Here is a 26,468-nt window from a genome sequence, read left to right as displayed (position 1 = left end):
CCTCTTGTCAGTTCAGCGCTATTTTTACTCAATCTCGATTTCCTGTCTCTTTGATAGTGGTTGTGTTTCTATTGACAGTTACGGCTGCGTAATAATGATGTTTTGATGATGTGATTTAGCTGGGTCACCCTTTACCGCATCAGCTATTCATTCGTCGATCCGACTACGACCCAGCAACAGCTCTCGAAGGTATACCGGTGGGCTGCTGTCCATGCTAATTATAAGCACGTTCGCAGTAATTCCACACCCCTGAGTGGGGTTAATTCATTGGGTTGCCAGGTCCACTTTGTTAGAATATATTAACTGTATTCATGAAACGTATAAAAGACAAATTAGTACACATTCATTTTCCTATACAGCTATGTCTCAGCAGCCAATCAGAGAAGGTTTATGGGCGAGGTGCAACGTACAGAAAAGTCGGCAGTGAAAAGTAATTTGAAAAAATCGAACGTTGCCCAGCAGCTGTGCCAACGCTACTGCAGCAATGTCTCGTTCAGTACTCTGGTCAAAGTAAATGTTCAGGTGAAAGCCTGAACATGTGTGATGGGAATTCTCTTCCTTGTTTCCTGACTAGTAGATTCGGATTGATATTGGGAAGGGATAAAAAAAAAAAAACAACCTCCCGTCAGCGTGTCTCATTAGCTGAGGCTCGTCAGTCTGCCGGCTCCCCGTTGCCCGCTGACCTCATGCCTCTGTCAGCTGTCAACTCTTGCTGTCAGTTGCTGGTGCAGCAAGGACCCAGGTTTTAGTCCTTTTTTTGTCAACCTTATGTGGATAATAAAAATTAAATATACAGTGATTGCACCCCCGCTGCACAAAGAAAAACACAGTTTCATTAACTTCCAGCCAGGGCTTGGGGTTTGTTTTCGTGGTGCCACTGTGCTGATTCGGGCCTGGTGAATAATGGCTTAACTAGTGGAGTGAAATGTGCGTTACTGACCTTTTAAGCTGATTTTGTTTGTTGTAATTAACAACTCAGCTGCAAGTCGCTCCGAGTTTCTGAAATTTGCACTGAAAAAGCATCCATCAGCGTGCACCTCTGGCCTCAGAAATACGCGCTTCCTTCAAGGCTGGGTTATAAGAGCAAGCCGCACTTAAAACTCGCATCCTCTGGCTTTCCCCTGCTGCTGCGCCACCCACTCACAGAGGGGAAACACATTAACAGTATAAGGGCTTGTGCTGCTTGAAAGAACACACAACATGCATTATTCGATGGATAATCTTTGTTTACCTCAGTTGATTGGAGTTTTTTTTTTTGTGTGTGTTTTTTTCCGAACCCTCGGAGACGTGCAACGACTGATGCTGTCTGATACAGTAAAGGTCAGATTCACTGGGCTGAATAGGTGGCGATATCGAGCGCAGCCCATTGTTTTATTAGTTTTTCCCGCCTGCTGTCCTCATGCCCTGTATGCTCAGAGTTGATGCACTATGGAAGGAAAAAAGTGTCTTGTGGGACAGGTCAACAGTTGTCTCTTCTAAGACGTTCTCTGCACTTGCTGTTCGGTCTGCAAGTCCACCATCAGCCATCCTCATGCCGTCTTGACCTCCATCTATATCTGCAAGTTCTCCCCGTGAGATAACCAGCACAGCACATTTGCAATCAGCCATCAAATATATATATCTACTAAAAAATGGTCTATTTCCAAATCTTTTAATTAAAAAAAAAAATAGTTCTTTCCTGTGAATGTCAAAGTTCGTTGTTCTTTTTGTAAAAGAAAATGTAATGTACTGTATATGAATGTAGCAATTGCTGGGTGTGTTTTCAATAACCATGGAGACTGCCCACTTGAAGCTGTGCATTTTCCATGGCATTTGCTGGCTATAACCTCCGAGGGGAAATTGTTGGAGACATACCATCAGCTGTTGTGAAACTTCAGGGACTGGTAAAAATCACATTGACAGAAAAGTCTTAACTCACAGGGAAAAAAAATCATTTTTCTGTGAGTTAAGACTCTGCATTGTTTACCTCCTTCTGCTGTGTGTCCCTTGGCAAAACAAACCAAACTATATTTTGAAAATAATATGTTCTACCTTTTCAAAGTTGCCCACTCCTGTTCCTGGAGAGCTGCCTGTCCTGCGTGTTTTAATTCTCTTCCTGCTTCAAAGCAGCTGATTGCGTTGACAGGCTCATCACTGGGCTTTGTTAGGTGCATGGTGATGACAGAATCATTAACCTTGAGGTGTGTTGAAGCCAGGAGAGCAAAAACATGTAGGACAAGGGATCTCTAGGAGTAGGATGGGGCACCCCTGTGCTACAGGATTAGTCAATTAGTTAAAAAAACCCAACAACAACAATGGATTAGCTTGTAATCATAACATTGCCCTGTCGTCCAACCTCAAAGTACTGGAAAGTTGTTTCAGCTTTTGGATATGTCGTGTTGACCATGTTTGATCAAACACATGCATGAAAAGGATTAACTACAATAAAGGCCTGCCTTCTTAAGTACATCTGAATTGATTGGACAATCGATCTCTGTACCGTTTTATCCTGCTCAGGGTAGCATGACTCTTGAGCCAATCCGTGCTGTCCATGGTTGAAGGTCAGTTACACCCGACAGGTCACCAGTTCATCGAGACACAAACTCATGATGAAACATCCTGTTAATTTGGAATCGACTTCAAATGTGGGCGGGGCATGCGCACATGGGGAGAACCTGTAAACTCCACTCCCCAACCTGATTTAGTCATGAGCTGTTAAATTTACCACAATGTATTTGGAAACGGTGTGGAAAAGTAGTGGTAGCCTCAACCAAAAGATGACATTTTCTGCATTAGTGTGCTTTTGTTTGAATTAGGTCTGCTTTGACTACCTGAGCACTTCCCTTAATGCATTATTAAAAGCCAGTCTAAAGATCCTCCTTTGGCGAGTTGTAATTTGGTAAATGACTAAATATTGTGTCCCTGCTGAATAATAACTCGCCTTTGCTGAAGCTTGGTGCTTACTGGCTCAGGCTAAACATTTCAGAGATTTAAAATCTCTTTTCCTTTGTTTTCCCTCTTCATTCATGGAGCGCAAGACTGTTTCTGGTTATTTAGTTTGTTTTCAGGCTGCATCAGTTTTTTTTTTTGGGGGGGGGGGGGTTCACAGTGAGCCAAAGCAGCTGTTAAAAAGAAATTGTGCTCGTAATTTCAAATGTAGCTCTGCAGACTTTACCAGCGCTATCCAACTTCAATTATTCTGTCTCTGGTGACATATCATGCCTTTTCCAAAAGGGGACTTTTGTGTTATACATATTAATGTATTGTATTCCAATTCACAGTTGTTCATGTTGCGACAACAACATGAACTATGTCATGGCATTTCACAGAATAGACGACAGAAGAGAGAGAAAATGTCCACATGAGCGAGCGTTGGAAAGAAAATATTGAACATCTTTGAACTGGAAGAGACATTAAGCAGACTCAGAAGTTGAACCTTGCTGCTCACACCCTATGGGGTTAGGGGATAGTAACAGTGAAACGGACAGAGCAGAGAACTGACAAGTCGACATCCCACAGCAGGTTAATCCAACATCTGTGGACCTGATGGCAGGTTGAAAGCAGAGATCATGAACCTCCAGTTCCACAGTCAGATATCCTCCATGAAGGTATATAGAGAGGTCAAGGAGAGGACACAACAGGACAGAGAACTAGAAGGTTCATGATTTCCAACAGTGACATGTGGAGGAACCATTAAAGAAGCTTGTCCAGCAGTCTGAAGGCTCCCACAGTACAATTTCTGCAATCCTATTAGATAATTAGCTGCTACACTGTGCAAAGTTCAAACAAATTTAAAGTGACCCATTATTTATTTGGCTAAATTAAAATCACACATGGCCCTGTTCCCAAAAAACAAAAAGGAAGTACCAGGTCCATTAAACATAACAACACAATGTCATTAATTTCATTACTTCATTAACTTCACACTTGTATTAACAGCTGCATTAACTGTTTGCTTGCTTTGTGTTGGCCATTTCTTCCTTGCTGTCAACAACACAAAATTAAAGTAACATTTTAAAGTTACTGGGCCAGACAAAAATCTTTAGAATAAACCAATACACAAAAACAAAGTCATTTCCAAACCGCAGTTGCCTAAATCAATCACACATGTTAGGGTTAGACAGTCCAGAATTTGTAACTATCAAGCTGTGTTTATGTTTTGCGAACTGACGTGATCTTTGGAAACCTGCCGCCCGGGTTTCTGGGATATCAACGATGGCGTTGCAGCGAAAATATCAACATTTGACCGATTCAGCCGGGGGGGGAAAAAGGCAAACTTTCTCCCCCCCCCCAAAAAAGAGTATTCAACCCAGGAGAATAATCTTAAACGTTATGAAAATCATAGTTGATTGTTTTTTTCAGTTATAAATCGAGATCAAGTGTACAAATGGGAACTGGTGTCATAAAGCCTCGGGAATCTTCAGGAGTTTTCATGAATGCTAAGATGTCAACAAACTGGGGGATGTTCCATGAAATTTGAATGCTGTAAATGGGTGTTTTTATGAATGTAATGATGATTTTCAGTCGGAACGGTTTTGACAACGTATTAGAGATGCACATCAACAACTAAAACTGGCCCCTAAATTTGTCATTTTTCCCATGTGGGTTCTGGGGGAGTTTGAAGCTTTGTTAGCATTACATAATGGTCATTTTTATTTAAAAAAAACAAAACAAAAAAAACAACTTACCTTCTAACACTTAAAACTGACAGTTTGCATCAATGTTTTGCTCTGTTGTAATGCACAGAGAAAGTTTTCACTCAGCCACAGCGAAATATTGACCCATCTTGATAAGTGAGCTCCTCCTTTGTTCCAACACACATTCAGACCTTTTACCTGTCAGACATCTCACCCTGGCCAATTGTTGATACTGCCGCTGTCTCCTCTCCTGACAGCTGGAGCCCGATGAAGGGCTGCCTCCTGGCCGGTGCCAGCTGATGTGGCTGAGTATGTTTGAGTGTGTGGGCTGCGTACAACGCGGCTGTGTGTTTGTGGCAGCCCTTTAATATGTCGTCTCCTGGAGACAGGCCGCCGATGTCTCGAACTTGCAGTGGTGTAGCTTCAGCACAGACTCGGACTGGCGAAAGTCCCACGATGACTTAATCCTGTTTGCTCTCTGAGTGCTGGCGGTGCTTTTCAATCAGTTCTATTGCAGCTTAATTTCTTTGTTCTTTTTACTCATTTTACCATATTGGTCTAAATATATGATGACCCTCTTGTTGGTTCATATGTTTAACTCCGAGTAACGGGATTATGGGCGCTTGCACACATATTTAACAGATTTTTACTTTGTGGAACTTCAGACATTTTCTCTTTACATTTTCTCAGCCTATTTGCACAGATATCTTAACAAGCTGATTTTACTCCATCTCTTGTCTCTCTTGTGCCGCTCTTCCGCCTGCTCTGTCCACAGTTCATTATTCTCACTGCAATCCAAAGCATTTATTTACCATTTAACAAGCCAGCAAAAGCACTTTTGGCTGGCGTGTTGTCCTCCCAGTAAAATCACGAATTCATAGTGTTGCACCTGGCATTTGAGTGGCTCATCAGGTGTTGTCATCTCACATCCTACACCAGCATGTTCATCTTGTGTCTGAGGCTCCTGGGCGGTTGCTATGTAGAACTTTGCATAACAGTTGGACCTAAATATTAGACCTCAAGAATATGACAACACCACTGTTTCACACCCGTGTCCGGGGAAAAAAAAAACTTGTCTTGGATTCGGACTAATACACTGCTTGATTTTGTACCATGTTTACATTAAAAACCAATAAATAAAAAAAGTTGCAGAATGCTATTTAAAATCTAATGCAGCCCGGTATTGAGGGAGCACTTTCCTCAAATCCTAATTATATTTTTGCGTCCTACATTGTCGTTTTCATTCAGCATTCATATGTTTTGTTTTTTTTTATTAATGGGATTCATTTCACCACAGGTTCACTGTAAAACACAATTCGATTTCACGCTGTGAACTTCTCATCATCTTGGCCTGCCACAGTCTCGTGTCACCCCATGCTGCTTTAATCCTTCAAATGTTAATGTCTCCGTTCATCTTTTCCCTGTCACTCCAAATGGTGGTGTGAAATTCCATCTCAACCGTCTCCATAAAAGAATGCTTCAATATTAATCAAAAGTCAATACTTTGAAGATGTTGAAATCCTCCAGACTATGTAAGCTAGCTTAACTCCCCACCTGCCAGTGGTTTAGCAGCCCAGTCTGTCCACTGTGAGAGATTTTCATTTTATAGTGATCCGCATATACAGGATTCAGAAGCCCATTCGTATTAGGGTTGAAAGGAGCCTCCGGCAATAGCCCAGTGGTCTGAGCAGAATATCAATCCATCTTTTCTACCTTTGATTCAGACACTGCACCTCTTTAGCGAGACTACAAAGGCTTACTGAGAAGAAAAGTGCACATCGTCATCCCAGGTGTGCTGCAGAAGAGATGATGATACTGCAGAGAAAATGAGCCACAGCTTTGCTAATGTTGATGGAAATGATCACGCTTTCACACCTGTTGTTGTTGTTAAAGTGGGGAAATTGGATTTTTTTTTTTTTTTTTTTGAATGAAGTCACTGGTTGTAATGAATTTTCAATATTAATATGAAACATTTTCATTCAGCCTGAGTGCAGTCAGTGTGGCGCATTTATATATGTATTAGCAGTTCATCTATCGAATCATACTCATCTACTTACATGTTTTCTGGTAATAGCTCCCCTTCATACGATCAGATAGATTTACATTAATCAATGAAACTTCCTGGTTTACTTTCAGTTTAACCTTGGACCTGTAGATGGTACCATGCATAGAAATAAGTCGAAGTAGTTTCTTTTTTCTTGGTTTTTCTTGCTTTCTGCATTATTTTGTATTGCATGTGAGCAACTGTTATAGAGTTCATACTACTCATACATTATGGTCAACCACACTACAAAATGGGCATTCAAAGTCAAGTTCAAGTTCAAAGCTATAATTTTGCCACCTGGGACCTTTGTGTGAGAATACATAACATAATCTGGAAACTAAAACAGCCATCTGATGGTGCAAACTAGACAAGAGAGCTTGATTTCATGTCACTAAAAAGTTGAGACATTTTTTTATTACACTTGTGATGTTAAAAGAAAAAATACTTGTATTGATTTCCCGCATTTTATACTTCTTTTAATGTGCCACGCTAAATTAAGGCCTGCGGCTCAGTCCAGCTTCAGCATGGGTGTATAAATGTAAATGTAATACTCACATACACATGAAATCACAGCAACAGATCAAGATGATCAGATTCTTGAATTGTTTGCTCTTTGTGTATCCGGTTATCAGATCAACAGGACCATTACATTGTGTTCAGTCGCCAGTTTCATCTCAACAAACTTAATGTGTGTAAACAAACAGGCCCTGCAGGCAGTGAGACGTGATTTGATATCGAAACCATTACGGGTACAATACTTAGTCGGTATTATTAACCATGTTCGGGGAAAGGCTGCCTGCAGGTAAACCGCTTGTGCAGTGAGCAAAAGCAGCATAAACAATTGACAAACCATTAGCTCATTTAAGAAATTAGTTTTCTTTTATATCAGTTTATAGAAATGATCACATTAATTTTTATGAACATAGACAACAAGTAGAACAAGAAAGTGTATGTTTTGGACTGGATACAAAAATCAGTAATCCCCGATCAATTCATCTTTGAGTTATCCAAGTCAGAGCCACAGGGGGATGAGATCCAATCCCAGCAAGGATGGATGAAGGAATAGTACATACAGGAGGCCCATCTTTCACAGAGCTGACCAAAACAAAATTAATGGGTAATGGTTTGAATAAGAGTTTTGCTCTTTCTAGTAGGGAAGATCTACTGCTGACTTGGCTTAAATGTTTTTTTTTGTCTTTATATTCTTATAAGTTCGGAAGGTTAACGAATGCCAGTTGGTGCCGTCAAGCCTTGAAAATCCTGCCGAGCTTTTTTCCAACATCTTTACATTTGTTATGTAGAATAAATACAAGGAGAAAAAAATCTCGACACTTTCCAATATAGGGATCAGCCTCCTGTGAGCCGTTTGTAATTTTAATGGGATAGACTAAATCTAGACAGATGGATAAATTCACTTGGTGGCTTATAATTGGATTGGCGTTTACTTAACTATGGTCCATGTAACTGCAGCGAATGATCATTAGTTGCATCTCTAAAGCAAAATTCACAAACATCTAAGGTCAAAGAAATTATGAAGGCTCAATACACATTGGTTATTTATTATTCTTTGAAACCTTGTGATTGAACAAATTATACATTTTTTGCTTATTTAGTGATAAATTAGAATTGTATCCATGCTGTGTTTTATCATTGTTTACTTGTAGATTTGCTTTTTATCCTATTTGATCCTGATTTTTCTGTGAAAATAATAAAAAGAATGATTAATAATGTAATACTTTTTGTGCTGGCTAAGCTTATGAAAAAAATGCTTTTTCTATGTGAAAAGCAGATTACATTACGACTAGGCAAGGGGAGGAATGACATATTTGAGATACTTTCAGTGTTGTCAGGCAATCGGCACAGCAGACATCATTCATCACTGTGTCTTTTCCGAAATGAGCCCAAACATGAAACACTGGAGAAGAAAATGCTCTGACTTCTCTCCCTCTGACATCACTGTCTCCTGGGTAAAGACGCTGCCTGGCACGTTGGCGGTTGATTTGTTTCCCCGAGCGCTTCCGTTGTCCCATATCTGCCCTGGAGTCTGCAATGAAAGCTTGATCCCTTAATGGGGCTTTGCTGTTCGCCTCCGCCCACAGAACCCTACTGCACCAGCCTCAGCTTTGTGTTTCCCTCCTTTAAGAGGTTCACCATGAAAGCCGGGCCGCTGCCCCCTCGCTGCATTATCACTCCAAGGAACTTCCTCGCTGTAGGAGGATGTGTGAGTGGAAGTCTTTCTGCTCATCTCTCCATCCAAGGGTTCACTGTGCTCGCCGAAGGTGGTGGGTGGGTGGGTGTGCTAAGATGGCAAGAGAACTGAAATGGAACTCCCAGATCTTATCGCCTACACACACCGTTCCCTCATAAAGGCATCAGTTCTTTTTCGTCTGGCTATCTGCCTTCTCCATGTCAGCACGGTTGTCAAGCTTTGTGTGATCTGCTGTGACTCATTCATCGTTCTGCAGCGCACCGATGTTGCTCTGCTTTCTTTGCAGATACAGCAGGGAGGGAGCTGCTTTCTTAAATGTATGCCACACTCCTCTGGGGTCTAATGACTTCACTTACTGACTTCACTGAGTCTTACAAATTGTCATATTTAGCAACAGAGCAATTTTAGGGAGAGTGTGAAATCACCCAGTGCTGTAACGCTCGCAGTGCATTTTACTGTGAAGTATCCACTCGAGCTGGAAAATCGTTGCCGTCAACACTTTTAAACATAACATGAATGATTCATATTTATGATCAAGACCACAGAGAGAGAGAAGCCTCGATTGTCGTGTAAAGTTCCACAAGTAATAAAACAGCATTTAAAAGTACACTTGAAATAGTTGCGGGTGTGACAGATTGCAGCGTATCTGTGCACGATCACAGCTTTTTAGCAAAGTTTAACACGTTCAAGGTCTACTTTGTATCATTTTATTTGCAAGTTGGCGACACAGGCAGAGCTGATGTGTGAACAGGGCAAGTTTAAAAGCAGCTATCAGAAAAGAAAGGGTGCTCATCAATCTTTCACTCGTAGGCTCATGCTGTGGCTTCCTGGTTGAATTCAGAAAATGAAATCCATTGTTTCAAATTGAATCTGTCAGATCAGGATTCCACTTAAACGAAAAATGTGTCATATACTATGCAAATTGCCAAACTTCTGTTTTCACAGATTAAAGCGCGCGTGCACACACACACACACACACACACACACACACACACACACACACACACACACACACACACACACACACACACACACACACACACACACACACACACAGCTATTACAGTTTGTCATGTAGGAAATGAAAGCAAGGTAGCATATCGCCTATTATAATATAAGCAGTTCACTGGTGGAAAACACATTTCTATTTATCTCAGGCATTTGGATGCATATCTGCATGGAATAATGGCTGCGACGACTGCCGGCATTGATAGTCTGGCAGCGTGTACCCGGAGCCGATGTCTTGTCATCTGCTCTTAGAACATAACATGATTCAAAATATGCTTCCAGTTAACTTTCAGGTGAAAGCTTCAAGATATTTGAAAAGGATGTTGAACCTCTATATACTGTGCTGAATTTTGATGGTTTTCTTAATGTTTCCTTTTTTTTCCTACTTTTGTTTTTGACGACTCGACTAAGTTGAAGTTTTCTAGAAATTAACAGGAAAAAAAATCTTTTCAGGAAAATCCCAAGTGTTAATCAATGAATTTCCATTCACTGGATGGAAAAAGGTTTGTGGGAGGTGAATATTAGTGGTTGTAATTGTCTATTCACAACCATATCACAAGTGCAAGCTTTGGCAGGCTACGATAATCTCATAGGTGTTATTTCTGAGATGCCACCATATAAAAATGAGATTGCGGCTATTTAGTATGGCTGTGAATACTTTTCTAATTTATTTTATTGGCCTTTTGAGAAGAAAAGATCATGAAAAGCACTTACAATTTTGTAAGACCTTCTGGACATGGCATGTATAATTAATATTTATTCCTGCCAACAACCCCTCCAAACATTTAAATTTTATTTAAATCACTGCGGCCCCTGCTTCTAACTAGTGCTGTAGCAGATGTCAAAATGGCTTTGCAGCATGAATTCATGTTGCTTCTTTTGTATAAGAAATTATAGAAATGCTTGAAGCAACCCCCAAAATATGTGCTATGTTATGTCCAGGTTTGTATAAATATTTGCATTGGCGTCCCATTCATTTACAATGTGGATTCACTATTTGTCTTCCTTTGCACAAAATATGATCTGATGCACCATGAAGCTGAATCTGCTCACTTCAAAGACAATTCTCAGTTAAAAACTGTCAGCAACTGCTGAACAGCTAAAGCAGAACTGCAAAAATACTTGAGTTAGAGGTTTTTTTCACAGCAGGGTCGCTCTCTCACTTTCTCAATCTTTTAGCTGCGCGCGCGCGTGTGTGTGTGTCACATTCTCCGCTTTCTTGTATTTGTGATTGAGGTCGTAATTTGGTTTGCCGCCGAGCAGAAGTGGGACGCATGATGACGATCTGTCTCCTGCACAATTAATATCTCTCTGTTCTTTTCAGATGTGACAGTTGACGATGCTCCTCATATGTACAGAATATTTAGCAATCTCCTTGTCGGTAGGCTCTTTACATTATCGACGTCATTTATTGAAAGGTCTGAACCGCAACGCTAAGTGTGTGGATTTGCAGGCATTAATTTTAATATTTCATCTTATGGTGCATTGTGACAGGAGACTGCATTGAATTTGTTATGAAAAAAAAAAAGGCACTTTGTCCAATACTATTGTTCCACCTTTTAGTACCTTCCTGCATTAGTTTCTGCTTTAGTCTATGTTAATGGTGTGGTTATGATACCTGATATGGAGTGCACTAATGCCTCCCTTCTATCATATTGATCAGGGTCATTTCCTGCTCCTAAATGTATTGAACCTTTCAGTGAACACACACAATAGCAAATATCTCTTATCAAGCTTTCACATATAGAATTGTTGTGTAACTGCATATTTACAAGGCCCCTGTGACTCATCCTCAACCCAGACTGTGACAAATATATTTCTTCGAATGAATAATTTATCATTTTGTAACCTCCGTGTTGTGATTTTGAGGTATCACTGAAAATTCACTGTGTGATTTGTTCATTGTCTCTGGGGTAAAACCAAAAACAATGGTATTTGTGTTGTGATGCTCTTGTTAGGATTTGTATCAGTTTTGATCATATGTAGCGTATGAAACTCACATTTATATCTTTAATTCAATATATACATGATGAATACCAGGATCTACTTTGACTTCCACCGCTTTCTAATTGCATAGACAAATCGTTGTTACCTTCATCGTTCTTGTTTTGCCATTTGAAACGAGACCCTGTTTTGTTTGTGTGTGGTGCAGTAAAATTGTTTGTAAAGGCAGAGGAAGCAAACCCAGTGTTTACAGAAAGTGTTGTGTTGCCCAAGCTGAGCACTTGTGGGAAGGCTTACATGGTTGAATGCTTCTTCCAGTAGTTATGTACTCTAAATGCAGCCACCGTTCCTGTAATGTCACTTAACTGTCATCGCGCCGGCTCAAGTGTGTGCCTTCTGCTAAAAAAAAAAAAAACCAAGAGAGGGTTTATCATGCAACATATTTTCACTTTTTTCCTTAGACACTTACCCATATTGAAAGCATTTAAATATCGTTGTAAATAGTAGTTGGAGAAACACAATTATGACACTGGGTCATACTGGGAAATGTGGAGTTCATTAAAACCTAATCAATGTTTTGGAAACTCTTTTGATCAAGGAAAGTTTCTGCTCAAAGATTCCCAGTCGCTTCTGATTACATCGAAATACATTTTAAACCTATTGCCTGCCGCTCTTTTGAGATGCGTTTGTCGATTGACTGCAGCGGCTCTTCAGATGCTTCTATCCACCTCTAAAACGCATGTATTAAATCCTATTCCATGCAGTTATGTACAGTCTTATAGTAGGTTGCGTAATTAACAGTGTATCACAGCAGACATTTTCCAAGGCATTTGATATGTATATTTTTTTTTTTGTATTGATTACTTCACTTTCCAAGCAGCAGCAGAAGGCATCTCTTCATGGCAATGCACTTTTGAAATATTGTTGTTCCAGACTGGTAATCTTTCTCAGTGAGCACAACATTAACGTCACATTTAGGTTCATGCACAGTTTTATTCTGATGAAAGGTTGACTTTCCGTGTGGCTGCGGTTTCATCTGATATTTTGCGAGTGCTTTGGGAGAAACCCGATTTGAAGGACTTTCTTTTCAGTGCTTTTGGTTTTTCAAATATCACTGAAGATGAAGCACTTGACTTACCCTAGCAGGCATATTCACATTGTCTCTGCCTCGTCTGGCACACAAAAGCCTGAATGTCTAGATATTCATACTTGACTGCACTGACTTTTTTTTTTTCTTTTTTGTCTTTTTTTTGGGGGGGGGGGCATTGTAAACACCTAAAAGTTCTGGTCATGTTCACACAGTTATATAACCATGTGCTTCCTGTCATCATGATAAAAATCCAGAACACAGAACATAATGAACTGAGCAGTTACACTGTGATGTGATAGTACAGTGTGTGTACAGGATGATATTTGAAATTAAAGCAAAAAAAGGCTTTACCCGGTAGGTGTAGTGATGGCAAGAAGTATTCATCATATTAATTTCATCAAAAGAAATGAAATGGCAGACATCCTGAAATCCGCTTAAATATCCAGAACAATGTTTATGACTTGTTAGGTATACACATAGAAACAGTCACAAACCGACATGTCAAATGAAAGCTGGTGAACATGTGGTACAGATGATACTTCATATATGCACAGGAAAGACCCAGTGTGGTACATCCTTTTATACGCCACACTGAAAGGCACCGAACCTTCTGGCTGTTAGGTGAGAGCCCGAATCACTGCGCTACCGTTCATCCGATAGTAATACTATAGTAAAAAAGACCTATTAAAACGCTCCCTTGTGAAACATGTCTTGATAAGTCAGCATTTATTCCGTGCTGAATAATCTGTTTTTGAAGATGCAGTTGGATGAAATAGTCTTTTGAGCCTGGAATTGAAATGTTAGTTATGAGGCAAATATGTGTTGGCCAGCATATGGTATTACTCGATAACGATGATTGGCATCCAGTTGAAACTTTCTAATCAAATAAATATTTCAAAATATTCCTGACATTGGAGTTGTTAATATTGTTGAAGTTATTATTTTTTTTATTTTTTTTTTTTTAAAGAAAAAGAAAAAACTGAACTCCTAAAATTAAAAATACGAGTTTGATTTTGAGTATATTTAGTTTGTTTATTTCATATTGGCTCTCTCTATGCATGACGAGAATACACTTGAACATCACGCGTTAACTTATTTATTTCAGTGCTTCTATCTGCCCCTTTTCCCTCTTGCCGACATGCATCTTGCTGCTAAGATAGTCTTACCATATGGATGAAGATGCAATGTCCTCCCCCAACAGAAGAACAGTCATGGATATTTCCCAGCATCGAAAATGACAAGTTTGGCATCTCACGGGAAAAGTACATGATTTGTTTTGGTATGTCCTTCAGAGCAAACAACAAGCCATGAAGGCAGCTTCACCATTTTCCAGTCATGAAATGACCTGATCTATTGTAACGCTGGAAGCCATGAATAGTCTCTCAGCAGCAAAAATGCTAATTGTTGAGTCCAGTGACACCAGCACAAACCACCCCGAAAGAAGCTTGGCTCATTTACCTGATCTTTGCTGATAAGCCGTCATGTGGTTTGATAATTGCCTGAGAGGATTGTCTTGTTCAAATTTTACATAAAATACACATCTAATTTATTTAGCTCTAATGTGTCGAAATAAGACCTGTAGTTATTATAAAAAGAACACGGTTTGTCCTCTTGTCTTATTCGGTCTTTTCAGTTTAGAATCGAGCAGTTTTAATGAGATGGTTTTGGAAGCGATAAAGAAAAAGCACTCGTAAATTGTACGATTCCTTCATCTGTTTCCCTGTGCAAACAGTTCACTCAGCTTTATTTAATAAAACCCCAGCTTTAGTTTCTGTGGCGGTTGATGTGCTTCTTGATGTAGAAAATGTGCCTTTACTGTACAGCGGCTCTGCCACATCCCCCGGGCAATCCCTCTTCAAGTATACTGCAGAATCCCCCCCCCCCCCCCCCCCCCCCCCCCCATCAACAGCTGTGGTGTCTGGTGCTAATGGACGAGATGAAATATTCTCTTTCCAGTCATTAGGAACGTAATGATTTGTTGCTATTCTTGTCTTCTACCTGGTCTGTCAAGTTAAACATATTGATCTCTCAGTCATGCATTATCAATCAAACAGATTGGAGCTGAGTTTCAAGTCTGGATGGATGAAAACAAAGTGGAACGCTTGGGTTTATAGTAACGCCGGATTTGACGAGCTGCAGCCTCCAGTTATGATAAAACTCATTACTTTCACATGTTTTGAGGGTGTACGTCGGTGCCGGCAGGTTGTTGTTCCTCATCCATCAACGTCAGTTCGTGCGTTTTCAGCACAAGATGCGAGTCGTTCGTCTTGTCAGCTTTGCTTTAACTGAAAATGTGTCCCGTTTCTATATTCCACAGCTCCTGGAAGGCAGCTTCACTTCCCAGGTCAGCCATGAAGTGGACGGACTCATCTTTCAACCATGTGGGGTAAGGCTCCGTCAACCTTTGACGGTCATGTGGTTTGTCAGGTCCAGAGTTTTTTTTTTTCTTCCACTGAGCGGTTACATAAGCTATCGGACGTCTTGTCACCAGCCCCTGCAGTTTGTCACGGTGTGTGCCAGTCTTGACCTCTGTTACGGGAAAGAAAATCACGCACTTAAACATTTCTTCTCTGTAAGGCGCTGCAATGTTATTCAGACTCATAGCAGTCAGGGTTATGATTGAATTGGCCTTGGTGTTTGAGAAGTGGAAAATCTCTTTTATCTGTGACGGTAAATACTGTCACAATACTGTTACAGCTTGTAATTTTTATTTTTTTTACCGTTCTGTGGAAGACTCGAGAGATCCTGTTCCTACAATATGAAATAATCTAGGCAACATTATTGCAGGGTGATGTCTTTTTAAGGCCTTCTGAATATTTCTTTCATGGTATGGTATTTTTTAATTAAACTTCCTCTGTGTGTGTCTGAATCAGTAACCAGTCTTTTACTTTAACATTTAAAGAAACTGCTTGAACTTGTTTACCGTGCATGCGCCCGTGCGTGTTGGCGCTCTCCAATGAACAAATGTACAATCCAACTGAGGCCATTAGGTTGTCATGCTTTCAATTATATATTCTAGCAATTCTCTAATGGTAAAAAATTATGACAGTTTGTTTTTGTATCGCTAAAGAGAAAAATGGCAAAAATATACAAAGCCTCACATAGACCATAAAAAGCATCCACTTATTGTTTTAAATACTAAACAGTACTTTTTGAAGTGTAGCCTCCAGCGTGATGTTGTTCCTTTCAATTTGAAGAACTCGTATTGCAAGGAAACAAGTGTAAACTTCACCCTTCCACAGCACAAAGAACTAGTAGTTATTTATAATTACCCTTTTCTACATTTCTCAGCTCCTTTGGTCATTTTAATGGCATAAAGCCCCTGATTTTATTCTTCCAAGTACCTTTTCCTCTTTATTATAATTGCTGCAGACTTTGCCTGGATTAAATTCAGCACTTCTGAATAGCAGAGAACTGGGCCTTCCTGGGTTACACCGATAATTAGTGTAAATGCTTGTTGTTCACCTGCACATCTGGTTCCCTTTTGTTTTGACCCTGGAAATGCTGGACATCTTTCCTGCCAAAACTAAATAGCCCACTTAGCATATAACTGCTTATCTGGCTTAAGCCCAATCACAGATGTTAAATCAGCCACTTTGACACTTGACAGGGACCCTGCTGGTTATGTTTGCTCCCTTGCTCATGTCTTTGCCCTCCATCAGTGATGATTACTACGATTTCTGCTGCCCTTTTAACTAATGTACCTAATTTCCAGAAATAAGCAGCTGAGGGCCTGTTAATAGAGGTTTTCCTGATACTAGTTCCACATGGAGGTTATGATCCCATTACCATAGCTGTATTGCAGACATTGTATTGATGTTGATTTACATCAGAGCAGCAGTAGCAGGTTGTTTCCTGACATGTATTCCTAACATTGACTCATACAACTCGTGATGTGACCTGCTCGGTGAAATACAAATACCAATGTCATGTTATTCGTCATCCTTTTTTTTCTTTCCCTTTCATCAAATTGAATACGAATGTAATTTTCATGTCTATAATGCAGAAAAGTACTTTTTTTCCAACACTACTCAATCATATCTGTCAAACAAATTTTCCCTGGATACTCTGTTTTCAATCTCCTCTTAGATTCCACTCAATACATGGAAATTTCAACCCTCGAGTGAAAAGAGTGTTTTTGCTACAATATAGTGAATAACATCTTTAGAAAAGCAATAAACTGAATCAATAAAAAAATAAATATGTACTTCAAATAAATGGGATCTCCTTTATTTGCTCACTGGAGGAAAGATATACTTTTTTCAGAGCAGAGGGCAACGTAGCCGCATGATCTATCTCAGCATTTAACTTTCTTTATATACTCTTTATATGCTTGTCATCCATTTACTCTGGATCATTTCTGAGAAAACGAAAGAAATTGAGGGAATTACTGAAAATAATCAGTAGCCTGGTTAAGGTTTAAATATACCTACATTAAATGCACTATATTTATAGATTCACCTTGGGGAAATAAAGAAGCAAAAGAAGAAGAGGACAGACAGGCAAAATATATCACTTTGATTTGTTTGTTGGTTTTTCCACCCTTTCTTGAGCAGATTGTGATTCATAGAACAAATGCAAAATACAGTGATGAAAAGCCTTTGTAAGTAGCTCATAAAACACTACATTTACCTCTTGGCTCGATGGGAAAAAAAACAAAAAACATTGTTCGACATGGTAGTCAAAGCAATTTGCAAAAGATAAAAACAAAATATTTTGACATTTAACTGAGGTGTGCAGCAGTTGCTGGCTGTGGATATAGCATGTTCACATGGTGGTGACTCGTTGAAAAAGGAAGCATATTAACATGCTTGTCATTTGACACGACGAAATCAAAGGAATGAGTACGAATTATTTAAAAAAAGATGTCATGTTCTCCATTGGCCTCAAATTCAAAAACATAACAGAATCAGTGTGCTTTTTCCCCGTGTTGTTTACTTTGATTTGAGATGCAATTATCACCTGAGCATATCTGTGGTTTTAGGCAGCAGGTAGCAATAGTTTTTCACTTTAAAAAAAAAAAAGAAAAAAGGAGCGGTCGGGGAGATCTGACAGAGGCGAGTTTACACAGCTGCACTCCCTCTCCTCCACAGGCCAAGCAGAGCCAATCTGCATTTCCAAGTAGACGTCTCTCTGAGGCTGCCTAATTGATCCGTCACTGTCTCGATAAGTTTCACAACATAAATGTCTTATTTTCGCAGGTGTTTGATTTCCCTGCAGCTCGGCTTAGGCTGGCATTCACTATGAACCCTTTTTTTCTGTTATATACTTGTTTGAATTTAGATTTATTTTGTGTGTGTGTGAAAATCACCTTGTTTTTTCACATGCAAGCAGGAGTTCAAACCATATTTAAGTTTGATATTTCCACAGCCTATTTCTAAATGTGCAACGCAGAGGGGGGAATGTTGATTTGTGTTTGACGAAAGAGGAATTATTTATGCAAAAATAGGATATAATTGTTTGCTTCCTTTTTAGCAGCTCATTATTTAGACGACGCCTGAGAGATTATTTTGAGGAGGCTGTTAAATTTCCACATTGTGCACAATTCTAACCAGAAAATGGTTTTTGAACCGGAGCAGCATGGCGGCTGCTTGTGATGCAGACCATCATTGATTTGAGGTCATATTGTCCTCTGTTCCCTGGGTGGGTTTGATAGATCGTGAATAACTGAGCCAAAAAAAAGATGCTGAAGGCACTGGGATGTCAGGATGTCTGGGCATTTATTGAACCCGTGGATGAAATTGCAGAAACATATTTTGCATCCGAGTTGTTGATTAGTAAATCTCTTTCAACAGGAGTCGGTGATTTGTTTCAGCAGCCGTGTGTTGCAGAATTTAAATGCTTCCTGTTCAAACAACAGCATAAGCTTTGGTGATGTCTCATTTATTTAAAAAAAGACATCAGCTTGTAATCCTCTGATAGAATGTCTGTCATCAAACAGCAGAGACGGAAATATTTCTTGAATTTATTGACGACAAGTGCGACATTCAATTGGTAGAAGTACGCAAAGAAAAGTGTTTCTTGAAAAGTTAGGAACACCTGCTACACAATATGTTGGAAGATTGCAACCCAGGATGGACCCGTACCTCATCGCATTTATTTTTCTAGCGTCATAATATTGATGAAGGTATTTGTTGTTCCTATTGTAACTATTGCAAATTATTGCACCAGGTTTGTTGTTTTGTTTTGTTTTTGTTTTGTTTTGTAAGGGAGTCCTTACACAGCCCCGCCCAACTATTTTGATGATCTAATTCAGGGGTGGCCGACTTGCAGCTCGCAAGCCGCATCGTCCATTTGCGGCTCTTTCGTCCATTAACTAAAATCATCCTCCAATTCTAAACAGTTCTTGTGTGAAACTCAGAGTTCAGATTTTTTTTTAAGTCATACTCAAATGCATTAAAATGACCGTAACATCCCTCTCACTCACGCTGTCATGCAGTTTAACACAAAACCTGCCTGATCAAGATAATAATGGTGGGAGAACAATAAAGGAATAACAGAGGATGATGCATTAACAGAAATACAGCACTATTATGTATTTCTACGCTAAACGTAGAAATAAAGTCTTGGGAAGTAACATTCATAATCCACTCCACAGCGAGTGCTAAATTATGTTTGGCATGTCGGGCCAGTTAGAGCGCACAATGGCAAGTAAACAAAGACTCAGGAACAAAGACACTTCAGATCCTCCACACGGACCAGGTATGGGAAGTTAATTGGCGGATTAGACCCAGACACAGATGCACCTGCTGAGAGCAGTTCGGTAAAGTTCCGGCATCAGCAACTCTTTAGCCAAACATCATCAACACACAAATGACGCCTCTTTCTCATCGGTGTGAGAGAGACACAATTCTCCAAGCTCATTTTCGTCAGAAGTAGTTGTCTTTGGAGCAGCAGAAACGACATTGGCCTCTATGAGCACATCGGCCGTGAGACCCGAGTGCAGGGACCATCTGCACAAATTACAAACCGCTGCAAGAGCGAAGAGAAATACTACACAATACCTAATAACGTGACTGGTATTCCCTGCAGCGTCGCCAAAATCACTGCAGCCGACACTTGATCACATTAGAACATTTGGTTTGATCGTGATTTGTGGTTTGTAGTATCTGTCTTTGCAGTTGTAGCAGTATTGCAATTTGCAGATGGTCCCTGTGCATTTGTTTGGCCTGTGGGGGTGTTAATGCTGTAAATTGCAGACTTGTCTAACTTTTGTAATTCCATATGGAGATGTATCGTACATTATGTACGTATTTTCACATACCTGATCTATTTAGTTTCTTTAACTACCACTACAAAAAAAGAAAATAAAACATTTTCCAGGTATCCCATTAAGCAGCTTGTTGATTTTGAATGTGGGTTTTAATCACGGTTTATTAAGTGGTGTTTTTCAACATGTATTTATTCCGCTGATGGAAGTAAATTTCTTGAATATCTAAAGGTCAGCAGCTGGTTCTTGTCTGCACGCCCACCCAAACAAATGAGCTGGTTCTCTGGAGGCGGGCACATCCAATTTGACTAAATAATGATGTAGCTCATTTGCCGTCTTATTGCAAATACAACAATTTCTACCTTACGCTTTCTGTTATGCAGTCAGATATTTTACCACTTTCCTCTATCCAAACTAAGGACATTGTGCAGAGTTCAATCTAACATTTAAATATGAAAGTTTTTATGATTTATTTTTTATTTTTTTGCCTTTTTCCACAGCCAGTTTGGGTAAAACATTTGAAATTGTGCTTGAATTGCCTCAGTTGTTTTTTTTTTTATGCAGCTTTCAACTCAAATATTGAGATTCACCAACAATATTATAAAACTCTGTGGTAGAAATTGTTTAAAAACACTGTCCATGTAGTTATTCTTCGTTTCACTTCAGAAAAAGCCTCACAGACTATTCTGTTTTGAATATTGTGGAGTCTGGAACATTCTTTTCGGCTTGTGTGTCTCGTCTAAAAGGAAAACTCCTAATGTGTAAGGCGGTGATGTGATGTATGGCTCAACAGCAAATGAAACTTGGAGCAGAGTCGTAAATCCAAATGAAATACTAAAGATGTGCTCCAGGAAGGTATTAAATATTTAAGGAAAAGGCATCTAGGTACATACATTAGGTAAAGAGATATATTGAATGAGTTGTTGAATTTTCATCTCTGGTTTTTAAGTTGATAAAACTTTGTTTTTAGAGGACAGAGTTGGAATTTACAGTTCTTTATGCCAGTTTTGACTTCAGCTAAAAGGAAGCCAGTTATCTTTCAAGATAGTAAACATCCATTAAAATTTGGCAATCATAGCAAGTACTGATTTAATGGAGTTATTCAAATGCTTCCACTTTCGGGCCTGTAGCATTTGTTACTGGAATTTTCATCTCCTGAGGTTCTGGTAACAAAACTAATTCCAATAAGACAACGACGATGTGAAAATAGAAATATCAAAGACATGCATTGATTTGTCGTAAACCCAGGTTTCATCCACATACTGTACATAGACACTGGGTAACATATTAGATGTAAGACATTTTACCACTTTGTTAGAAAATGAAAATGTTTTGTTCATGTCGATGGAGGCAGAAAAACATCTTGCATGAATTAACCTAATTGTTGCATATGCATAGATGCATTCTATGTTTAGAAGTGTGAACTGCACTCACGTCAGGTCAACACCGGAACTCTATGACTTTGAATACATGCTGTTGTCATGGATGCTGTATGTGGTCTGAAGTATACAAGATCTTAACAGGATGTTATGGTGACATATTGCTCTCAATCCTGTCTATACTTTTGTTAACATTGGTATGTCCTTTTTTTTCAGATGTGCAAACTGTCCACGACATGGGCATTAATATGAATAGAGCTGTGCCCTAATAATATGTATCTGCCTTTTCTTTAGTTGAAAGGACAAAGTGACCTTGTTTTCATACTTGGGGTTTGTATTTTTAATTTAAATTCGTCTGACCACAGAAGAGTTTCTCATCAACATGGTATAAAAAAAAACCTCACTTCCTTTAGCTCTGTCTGTCAACTTCCTCATATATGAATATCATATAAATATAGTATATATAAAAATATTACAGTTTATGCCACTGCCCCAAGGGTGCAGACTTAGTGTTGGAAGCACTTTTTCCTCAGGTAAATTATTGGACTTGTGGACTATGTGTCCATATTTTATTATCCATAATTTCTGTAGTTTAATTTGCCAAAATTTCTAAGGTCTTTAAAACAGACTTTAGTCTTGAGTGTTTTCACTTTGTCGTGTTTATAGAATCACCGTAGTGCCAAAATTGAGGTCTCGACGAATCACCCTGAACAGAAAGACCCGCCCACAGCCCTCGCTGATTTGCATTGTATTGCTTTTGTCTTTTCCAGATGGCTTGACTCATCGAGTAAATGCAATGACGAGAAGCAAATTAAAAAGACAAAGACATGACAGGAGAAGCATTGACAAAATGGAATAAGCAAAGACAAGATAGACATAGAATATGACTACCTTTGTATATTTGTTTGTATTATTGATTCTCTTTATATTCCCACTTTTTTTTTTTTCCTTTTAATTTTGGCACTCCTGTGATTCCATACATGTCACATATGTCATATTTTATGGTGGAGAAGAACATTTCTGCCCATTTCAGCTGAGTGTATTGAGGTTTTTGTTCCGCTGTATTAATTACTTCTGTTTCAATTAATGTGTTTATAGTTAACTTTGCCACGATTGCTGAGCTGATGTCAACAGATCTTTGTGGCATAGGGATATCATGTCCCATCATTGCTGCTTTTTGCACAAGTTTGATGCATGGCTCTGATTCTCTTCCACTGCAGTGCATTCAAACACTTTAATTTAGCTGAGGTCTTTTCTTCAGTGGCAGATTTCACCTTTCTCCAAGTGTTTTGAGTTGCATTGAGGTCAGGAGCTCATTTCTATTTAAAAAGCTTATCATTTGCTTCCCAACAACCCTTTTGTGCTTAGAATGTATGCTTTGGGTCATTGTCGTGCAGGAAAACCCAAGACCTTCACCTTTAACATAGTTTTCAGTCTGACTCACACTTCCTTTCACATTTTCAATCCTTATTTATTTGATTAATTCTTTGAGACTCAAATGCCTCAAATTCCAAAAGCATCGGAGCAGCCCCAGCCCATGATAGAAGCCCCAGTGTGCTTTACTGTAGTCAGACTTTTGTTCTGAAAGAACCAATCTTGACATTACCAGCTTAACCTGAAGATCTCACACTGACTTATTTTATTAAGATAATTTTTTTAAAGTGTTCTGTCTATGAAACATTTTCAAACATCTTGAGGCAGCAGGTTCTTTGATGTTTAATTTGTTTGATCTCTGAGTAATGGGGTAGGGAAGTGGAGTAAGTATACAATTACTTTCATTAGAGTTTAGGTTGGTAGATGTGTATTTTAGGAAGTTGGTGGTTAAGTATTTTGATGGTTTTGAAGTAAATCAATTTGTATTAAATAAACAGATCCCAAATATTACTGCCGTGTGCTTATTTGGGATTGAATTGTCCTTTTGAAAGCCTTGCCTGTGTTTGTGGAGGTTAATGCATTATTCATATCCCAGCCTGTGCGATGAGCAAATTGTATTATTTTGATTATTTGGCAAGAGAGGTGATTTCCAGTAGTATTTTTACATATTGAGGTAGGTAGTCATTATGTGTGTGGTACTGAGGCAAGTAAGCTCCTTATGAATAAGGGGAGATAAGGACATATTTATGTTGGTAGTTAATTAAGCATTTTGTATGTGGGAGTTATGTGATGGTCGTGGAAGATGAAGGTAATGAATCATGCTGTTTGCTTTGATGTTTTAGTTCACCATCTTAAAACTTTCTTTGCTGTTTTGTATTAACTTTGGACATTTAGAGAGCCGTAAAAAAATAGTTTCTTTTGTATTTGTTTGTGATTATAATCTGTGTACCTCATGAGAGGGGTGGTAATTCTGACGTGTGTCATACTTAAAACAAGTAAAAGCCTGTATGTGGTTATTAGCAAGTCAAAGTGTTGCCGTGCTGTGCACGGCTGCTAAGTGTCGGGTTTTGTTTTTTTGTTTTTTTTGTTTTTTTACATGTTTCCAAAGGTTCAAGTAAGATGAATGGGTCAAAAGAGGACCCCTGCCATTGCATCCTATCAATAATTAACAAGCAGAGACAAACACTTTGAAGAAGTTATGTAATGTTATTTGCTGCACTTATCAGTTTGTGAGGGAGGAAAACAACACACTGTGACAAAGAGCATTGCCGTTTGATCTGTACCGAGTGCCTCCAGGTACTCTGGCTATAGGGAGAGAATAAATAGCTTTATGTGGCGTAAAAGTCACTCTAATCTTTAAGACAGGAGTCAGTGTTTTCCCTTTGTACTGGACTTTTTTTTTTTTTTTTTAATCTTTGAACAGTTTTGTGCTTGGACATCTTATGAAACGTTAACTTAAGTACTGATCAATTGACGGAATATTCACAGCAGTTCAATTTCTTTTTTAGACTGGCACATGTGTTAAAAGCCACCACTTTGTATTGTTTTTTCAAAGTCATTGATTTTGCTGGGCTCTGCAGCAGCAGAGCAATGTTAATCTCTTCTTGTGTGAATGGGATTAGGGTGGTCTCGGGGTTAATCTCAGCGCGTTCTTGCTACAGTGAATGTCCATTAATATTGGCTTTCCACCACAGCAGCCCAAAGTCACTGGCTGCGTTATCTCACTCAGCACACAGTGTCTTTGCAAGATGTTTCTTTGTTTAGTGAGTATTTGAAAGATTTTGAATGTATTACAGAACCATTATCACAGATGGCAGAATTACTTATGGAAGCACTCCAGATGGTGATCTCTGTGCAGCAAGGACTAAGAAAATATATATTTTTTGAAGATAATTTCAAATTGGGAGCCAGTGAAGTTGAAGCTTGTGAATCTTGCTGGGAAAGATTCTCTGAGACAGGTAGTTGGGTCGCATCATTGGTTTGAGTGTTTTTTCTGGCTCAGAAATCAGTCCAATCATTTTCAGTTGCCTCAGCTATTCTTCACTTTATCTGTGTCTCATATATGCAAACGTATTATATCAAAATGTACTTATTTGGTTTCCTTTGTCCTTGTAGTTCTCCACACTGTTAATCCAAATACAGATTTTTTTTTCTTTTCTTTTTTTCACTTCTGTGCCATTGGACGTTTTGCACATTGACATGAATCATACACAGACGCACACAAGCACGGTGTCGATTTGACTTTCAAAGTGCGGGCCAATGTGTCTGAGCTGTAACAGAGGGAGCTTTTCCCCAGGGAACATATTTGTTGGACTTGCCCAGCCTTTCGTCTGTAATCCATAACACACTTATACATTAAGTCTGACTTGGAGCTAAAAGCTGCTCTTGAAATGAGACTTTGAAAGAAAAAAAATATATATACTGTAATCAAAGGACTTGGAGCAATCTCTCTGGCAAGTCTTTCTTTCTCCAATAGAATTACACATCCTGCTTTTATGAGCGTCATATAATAAATATTTTCTCATATAGATCGTTGCTTTTTGCTTTATTGATTCCAGATATGAGTATAAAATCATTACCATGACTGAGTTTTGAAGACAAACATGCGGTGAAGAGGATTATTGTATTGCTGCAGAAAATGCTCTTGAATAGTTTTTTTAGTGTGAAATCCTTGTTTTATTTATGAATAGATTCTAACCAGTCAAAACATTTCAAACTCAAGTGAGAGGAAGGAGCAATATTTGAGTTTTCATGTGAATGGCAATTGCTTGAGAAAATGTTATTCATGACAACTTTTATCTACAGCACGGCTTTTGAAAATGAATGACGCAGTAAATAGGATGGCTATTGTTGATCAGTCTTTGACTTTAGTCAGGTATGTAAAGAAACAACTGTTTGGTTCTTCTGTTCAGAATCCTAATATGTGGTTTTTATTATTGCTGTTGAGAAGTTAAAATATATATTTGTTTAGTCCTTGTTATAGGTCTCTCTATATTCCATGTGAATTACACAGCCAAGGATGAACAATCCAATTAAATTTTGTCCAAATCCATTTTTGCTGTTTTAGTTGTGGGTACTGTGTGTGTGTAAAGTCCTTCAAATTGTTCAAAGGTTCTGCATATGTTTAATTCATCCAGTTGACCGATCAGTGTCGTCCCCTCACCCCCTTCAAGAATCTATACACTTACAGGACATCCGGTTCCACATCAGTCACACTTGCTGATGCAAGAATTGTGGAATTTCCTAGTATAATTTAGCGTGGGTCATGACTTTCCCGTATTGTGCTGTGCAATGACGGCACTGGTTCATTGGCTGAGTGATAAACAAATTTGCTAATCGATGATAATTCGTCAAGCAGTTGTGAAAGTGTCCGTTGGAGTTCAGGACTTAGAACGGCTTTTTATGTAACAAATAAAACTTGCCCTCATCTGTCTTGAGATTTCTGAGAAACTGAAGATTACCATCTGCTGTCAGATGACAGATATTCTCACATCAATTATACCCATGGACATGGGGTTGTTTTTTTTTTTGGTCGTTTCATGAACATAACTCAATGAGAAGTTGAATTGTGCCATGAGTAAGCTGAAACTGTTT

At 39.0% G+C, this 26,468-nt stretch overlaps 1 protein-coding gene across 1 annotated transcript in view; it reads left to right on the top strand.

Annotated features, from left to right (window-relative positions):
- Positions 1 to 26,468, top strand: part of rngtt (RNA guanylyltransferase and 5'-phosphatase) — a 106,885-nt gene that overhangs the window by 52,904 nt on the left and 27,513 nt on the right. The window contains exon 12 of the mRNA XM_080514505.1: positions 15,229 to 15,297. Coding sequence (XP_080370631.1) covers positions 15,229 to 15,297 — 69 coding nt within the window. The remainder of the gene's footprint in view (positions 1 to 15,228; positions 15,298 to 26,468) is intronic.

Source organism: Blennius ocellaris (assembly GCF_963422515.1).
Source record: "Blennius ocellaris genome assembly, chromosome: 18".
NCBI lineage: Eukaryota > Metazoa > Chordata > Actinopteri > Blenniiformes > Blenniidae > Blennius > Blennius ocellaris.
Note: the sequence above shows the minus strand (reverse complement) of the source record. Positions and strands in the feature narration are given on the sequence as shown.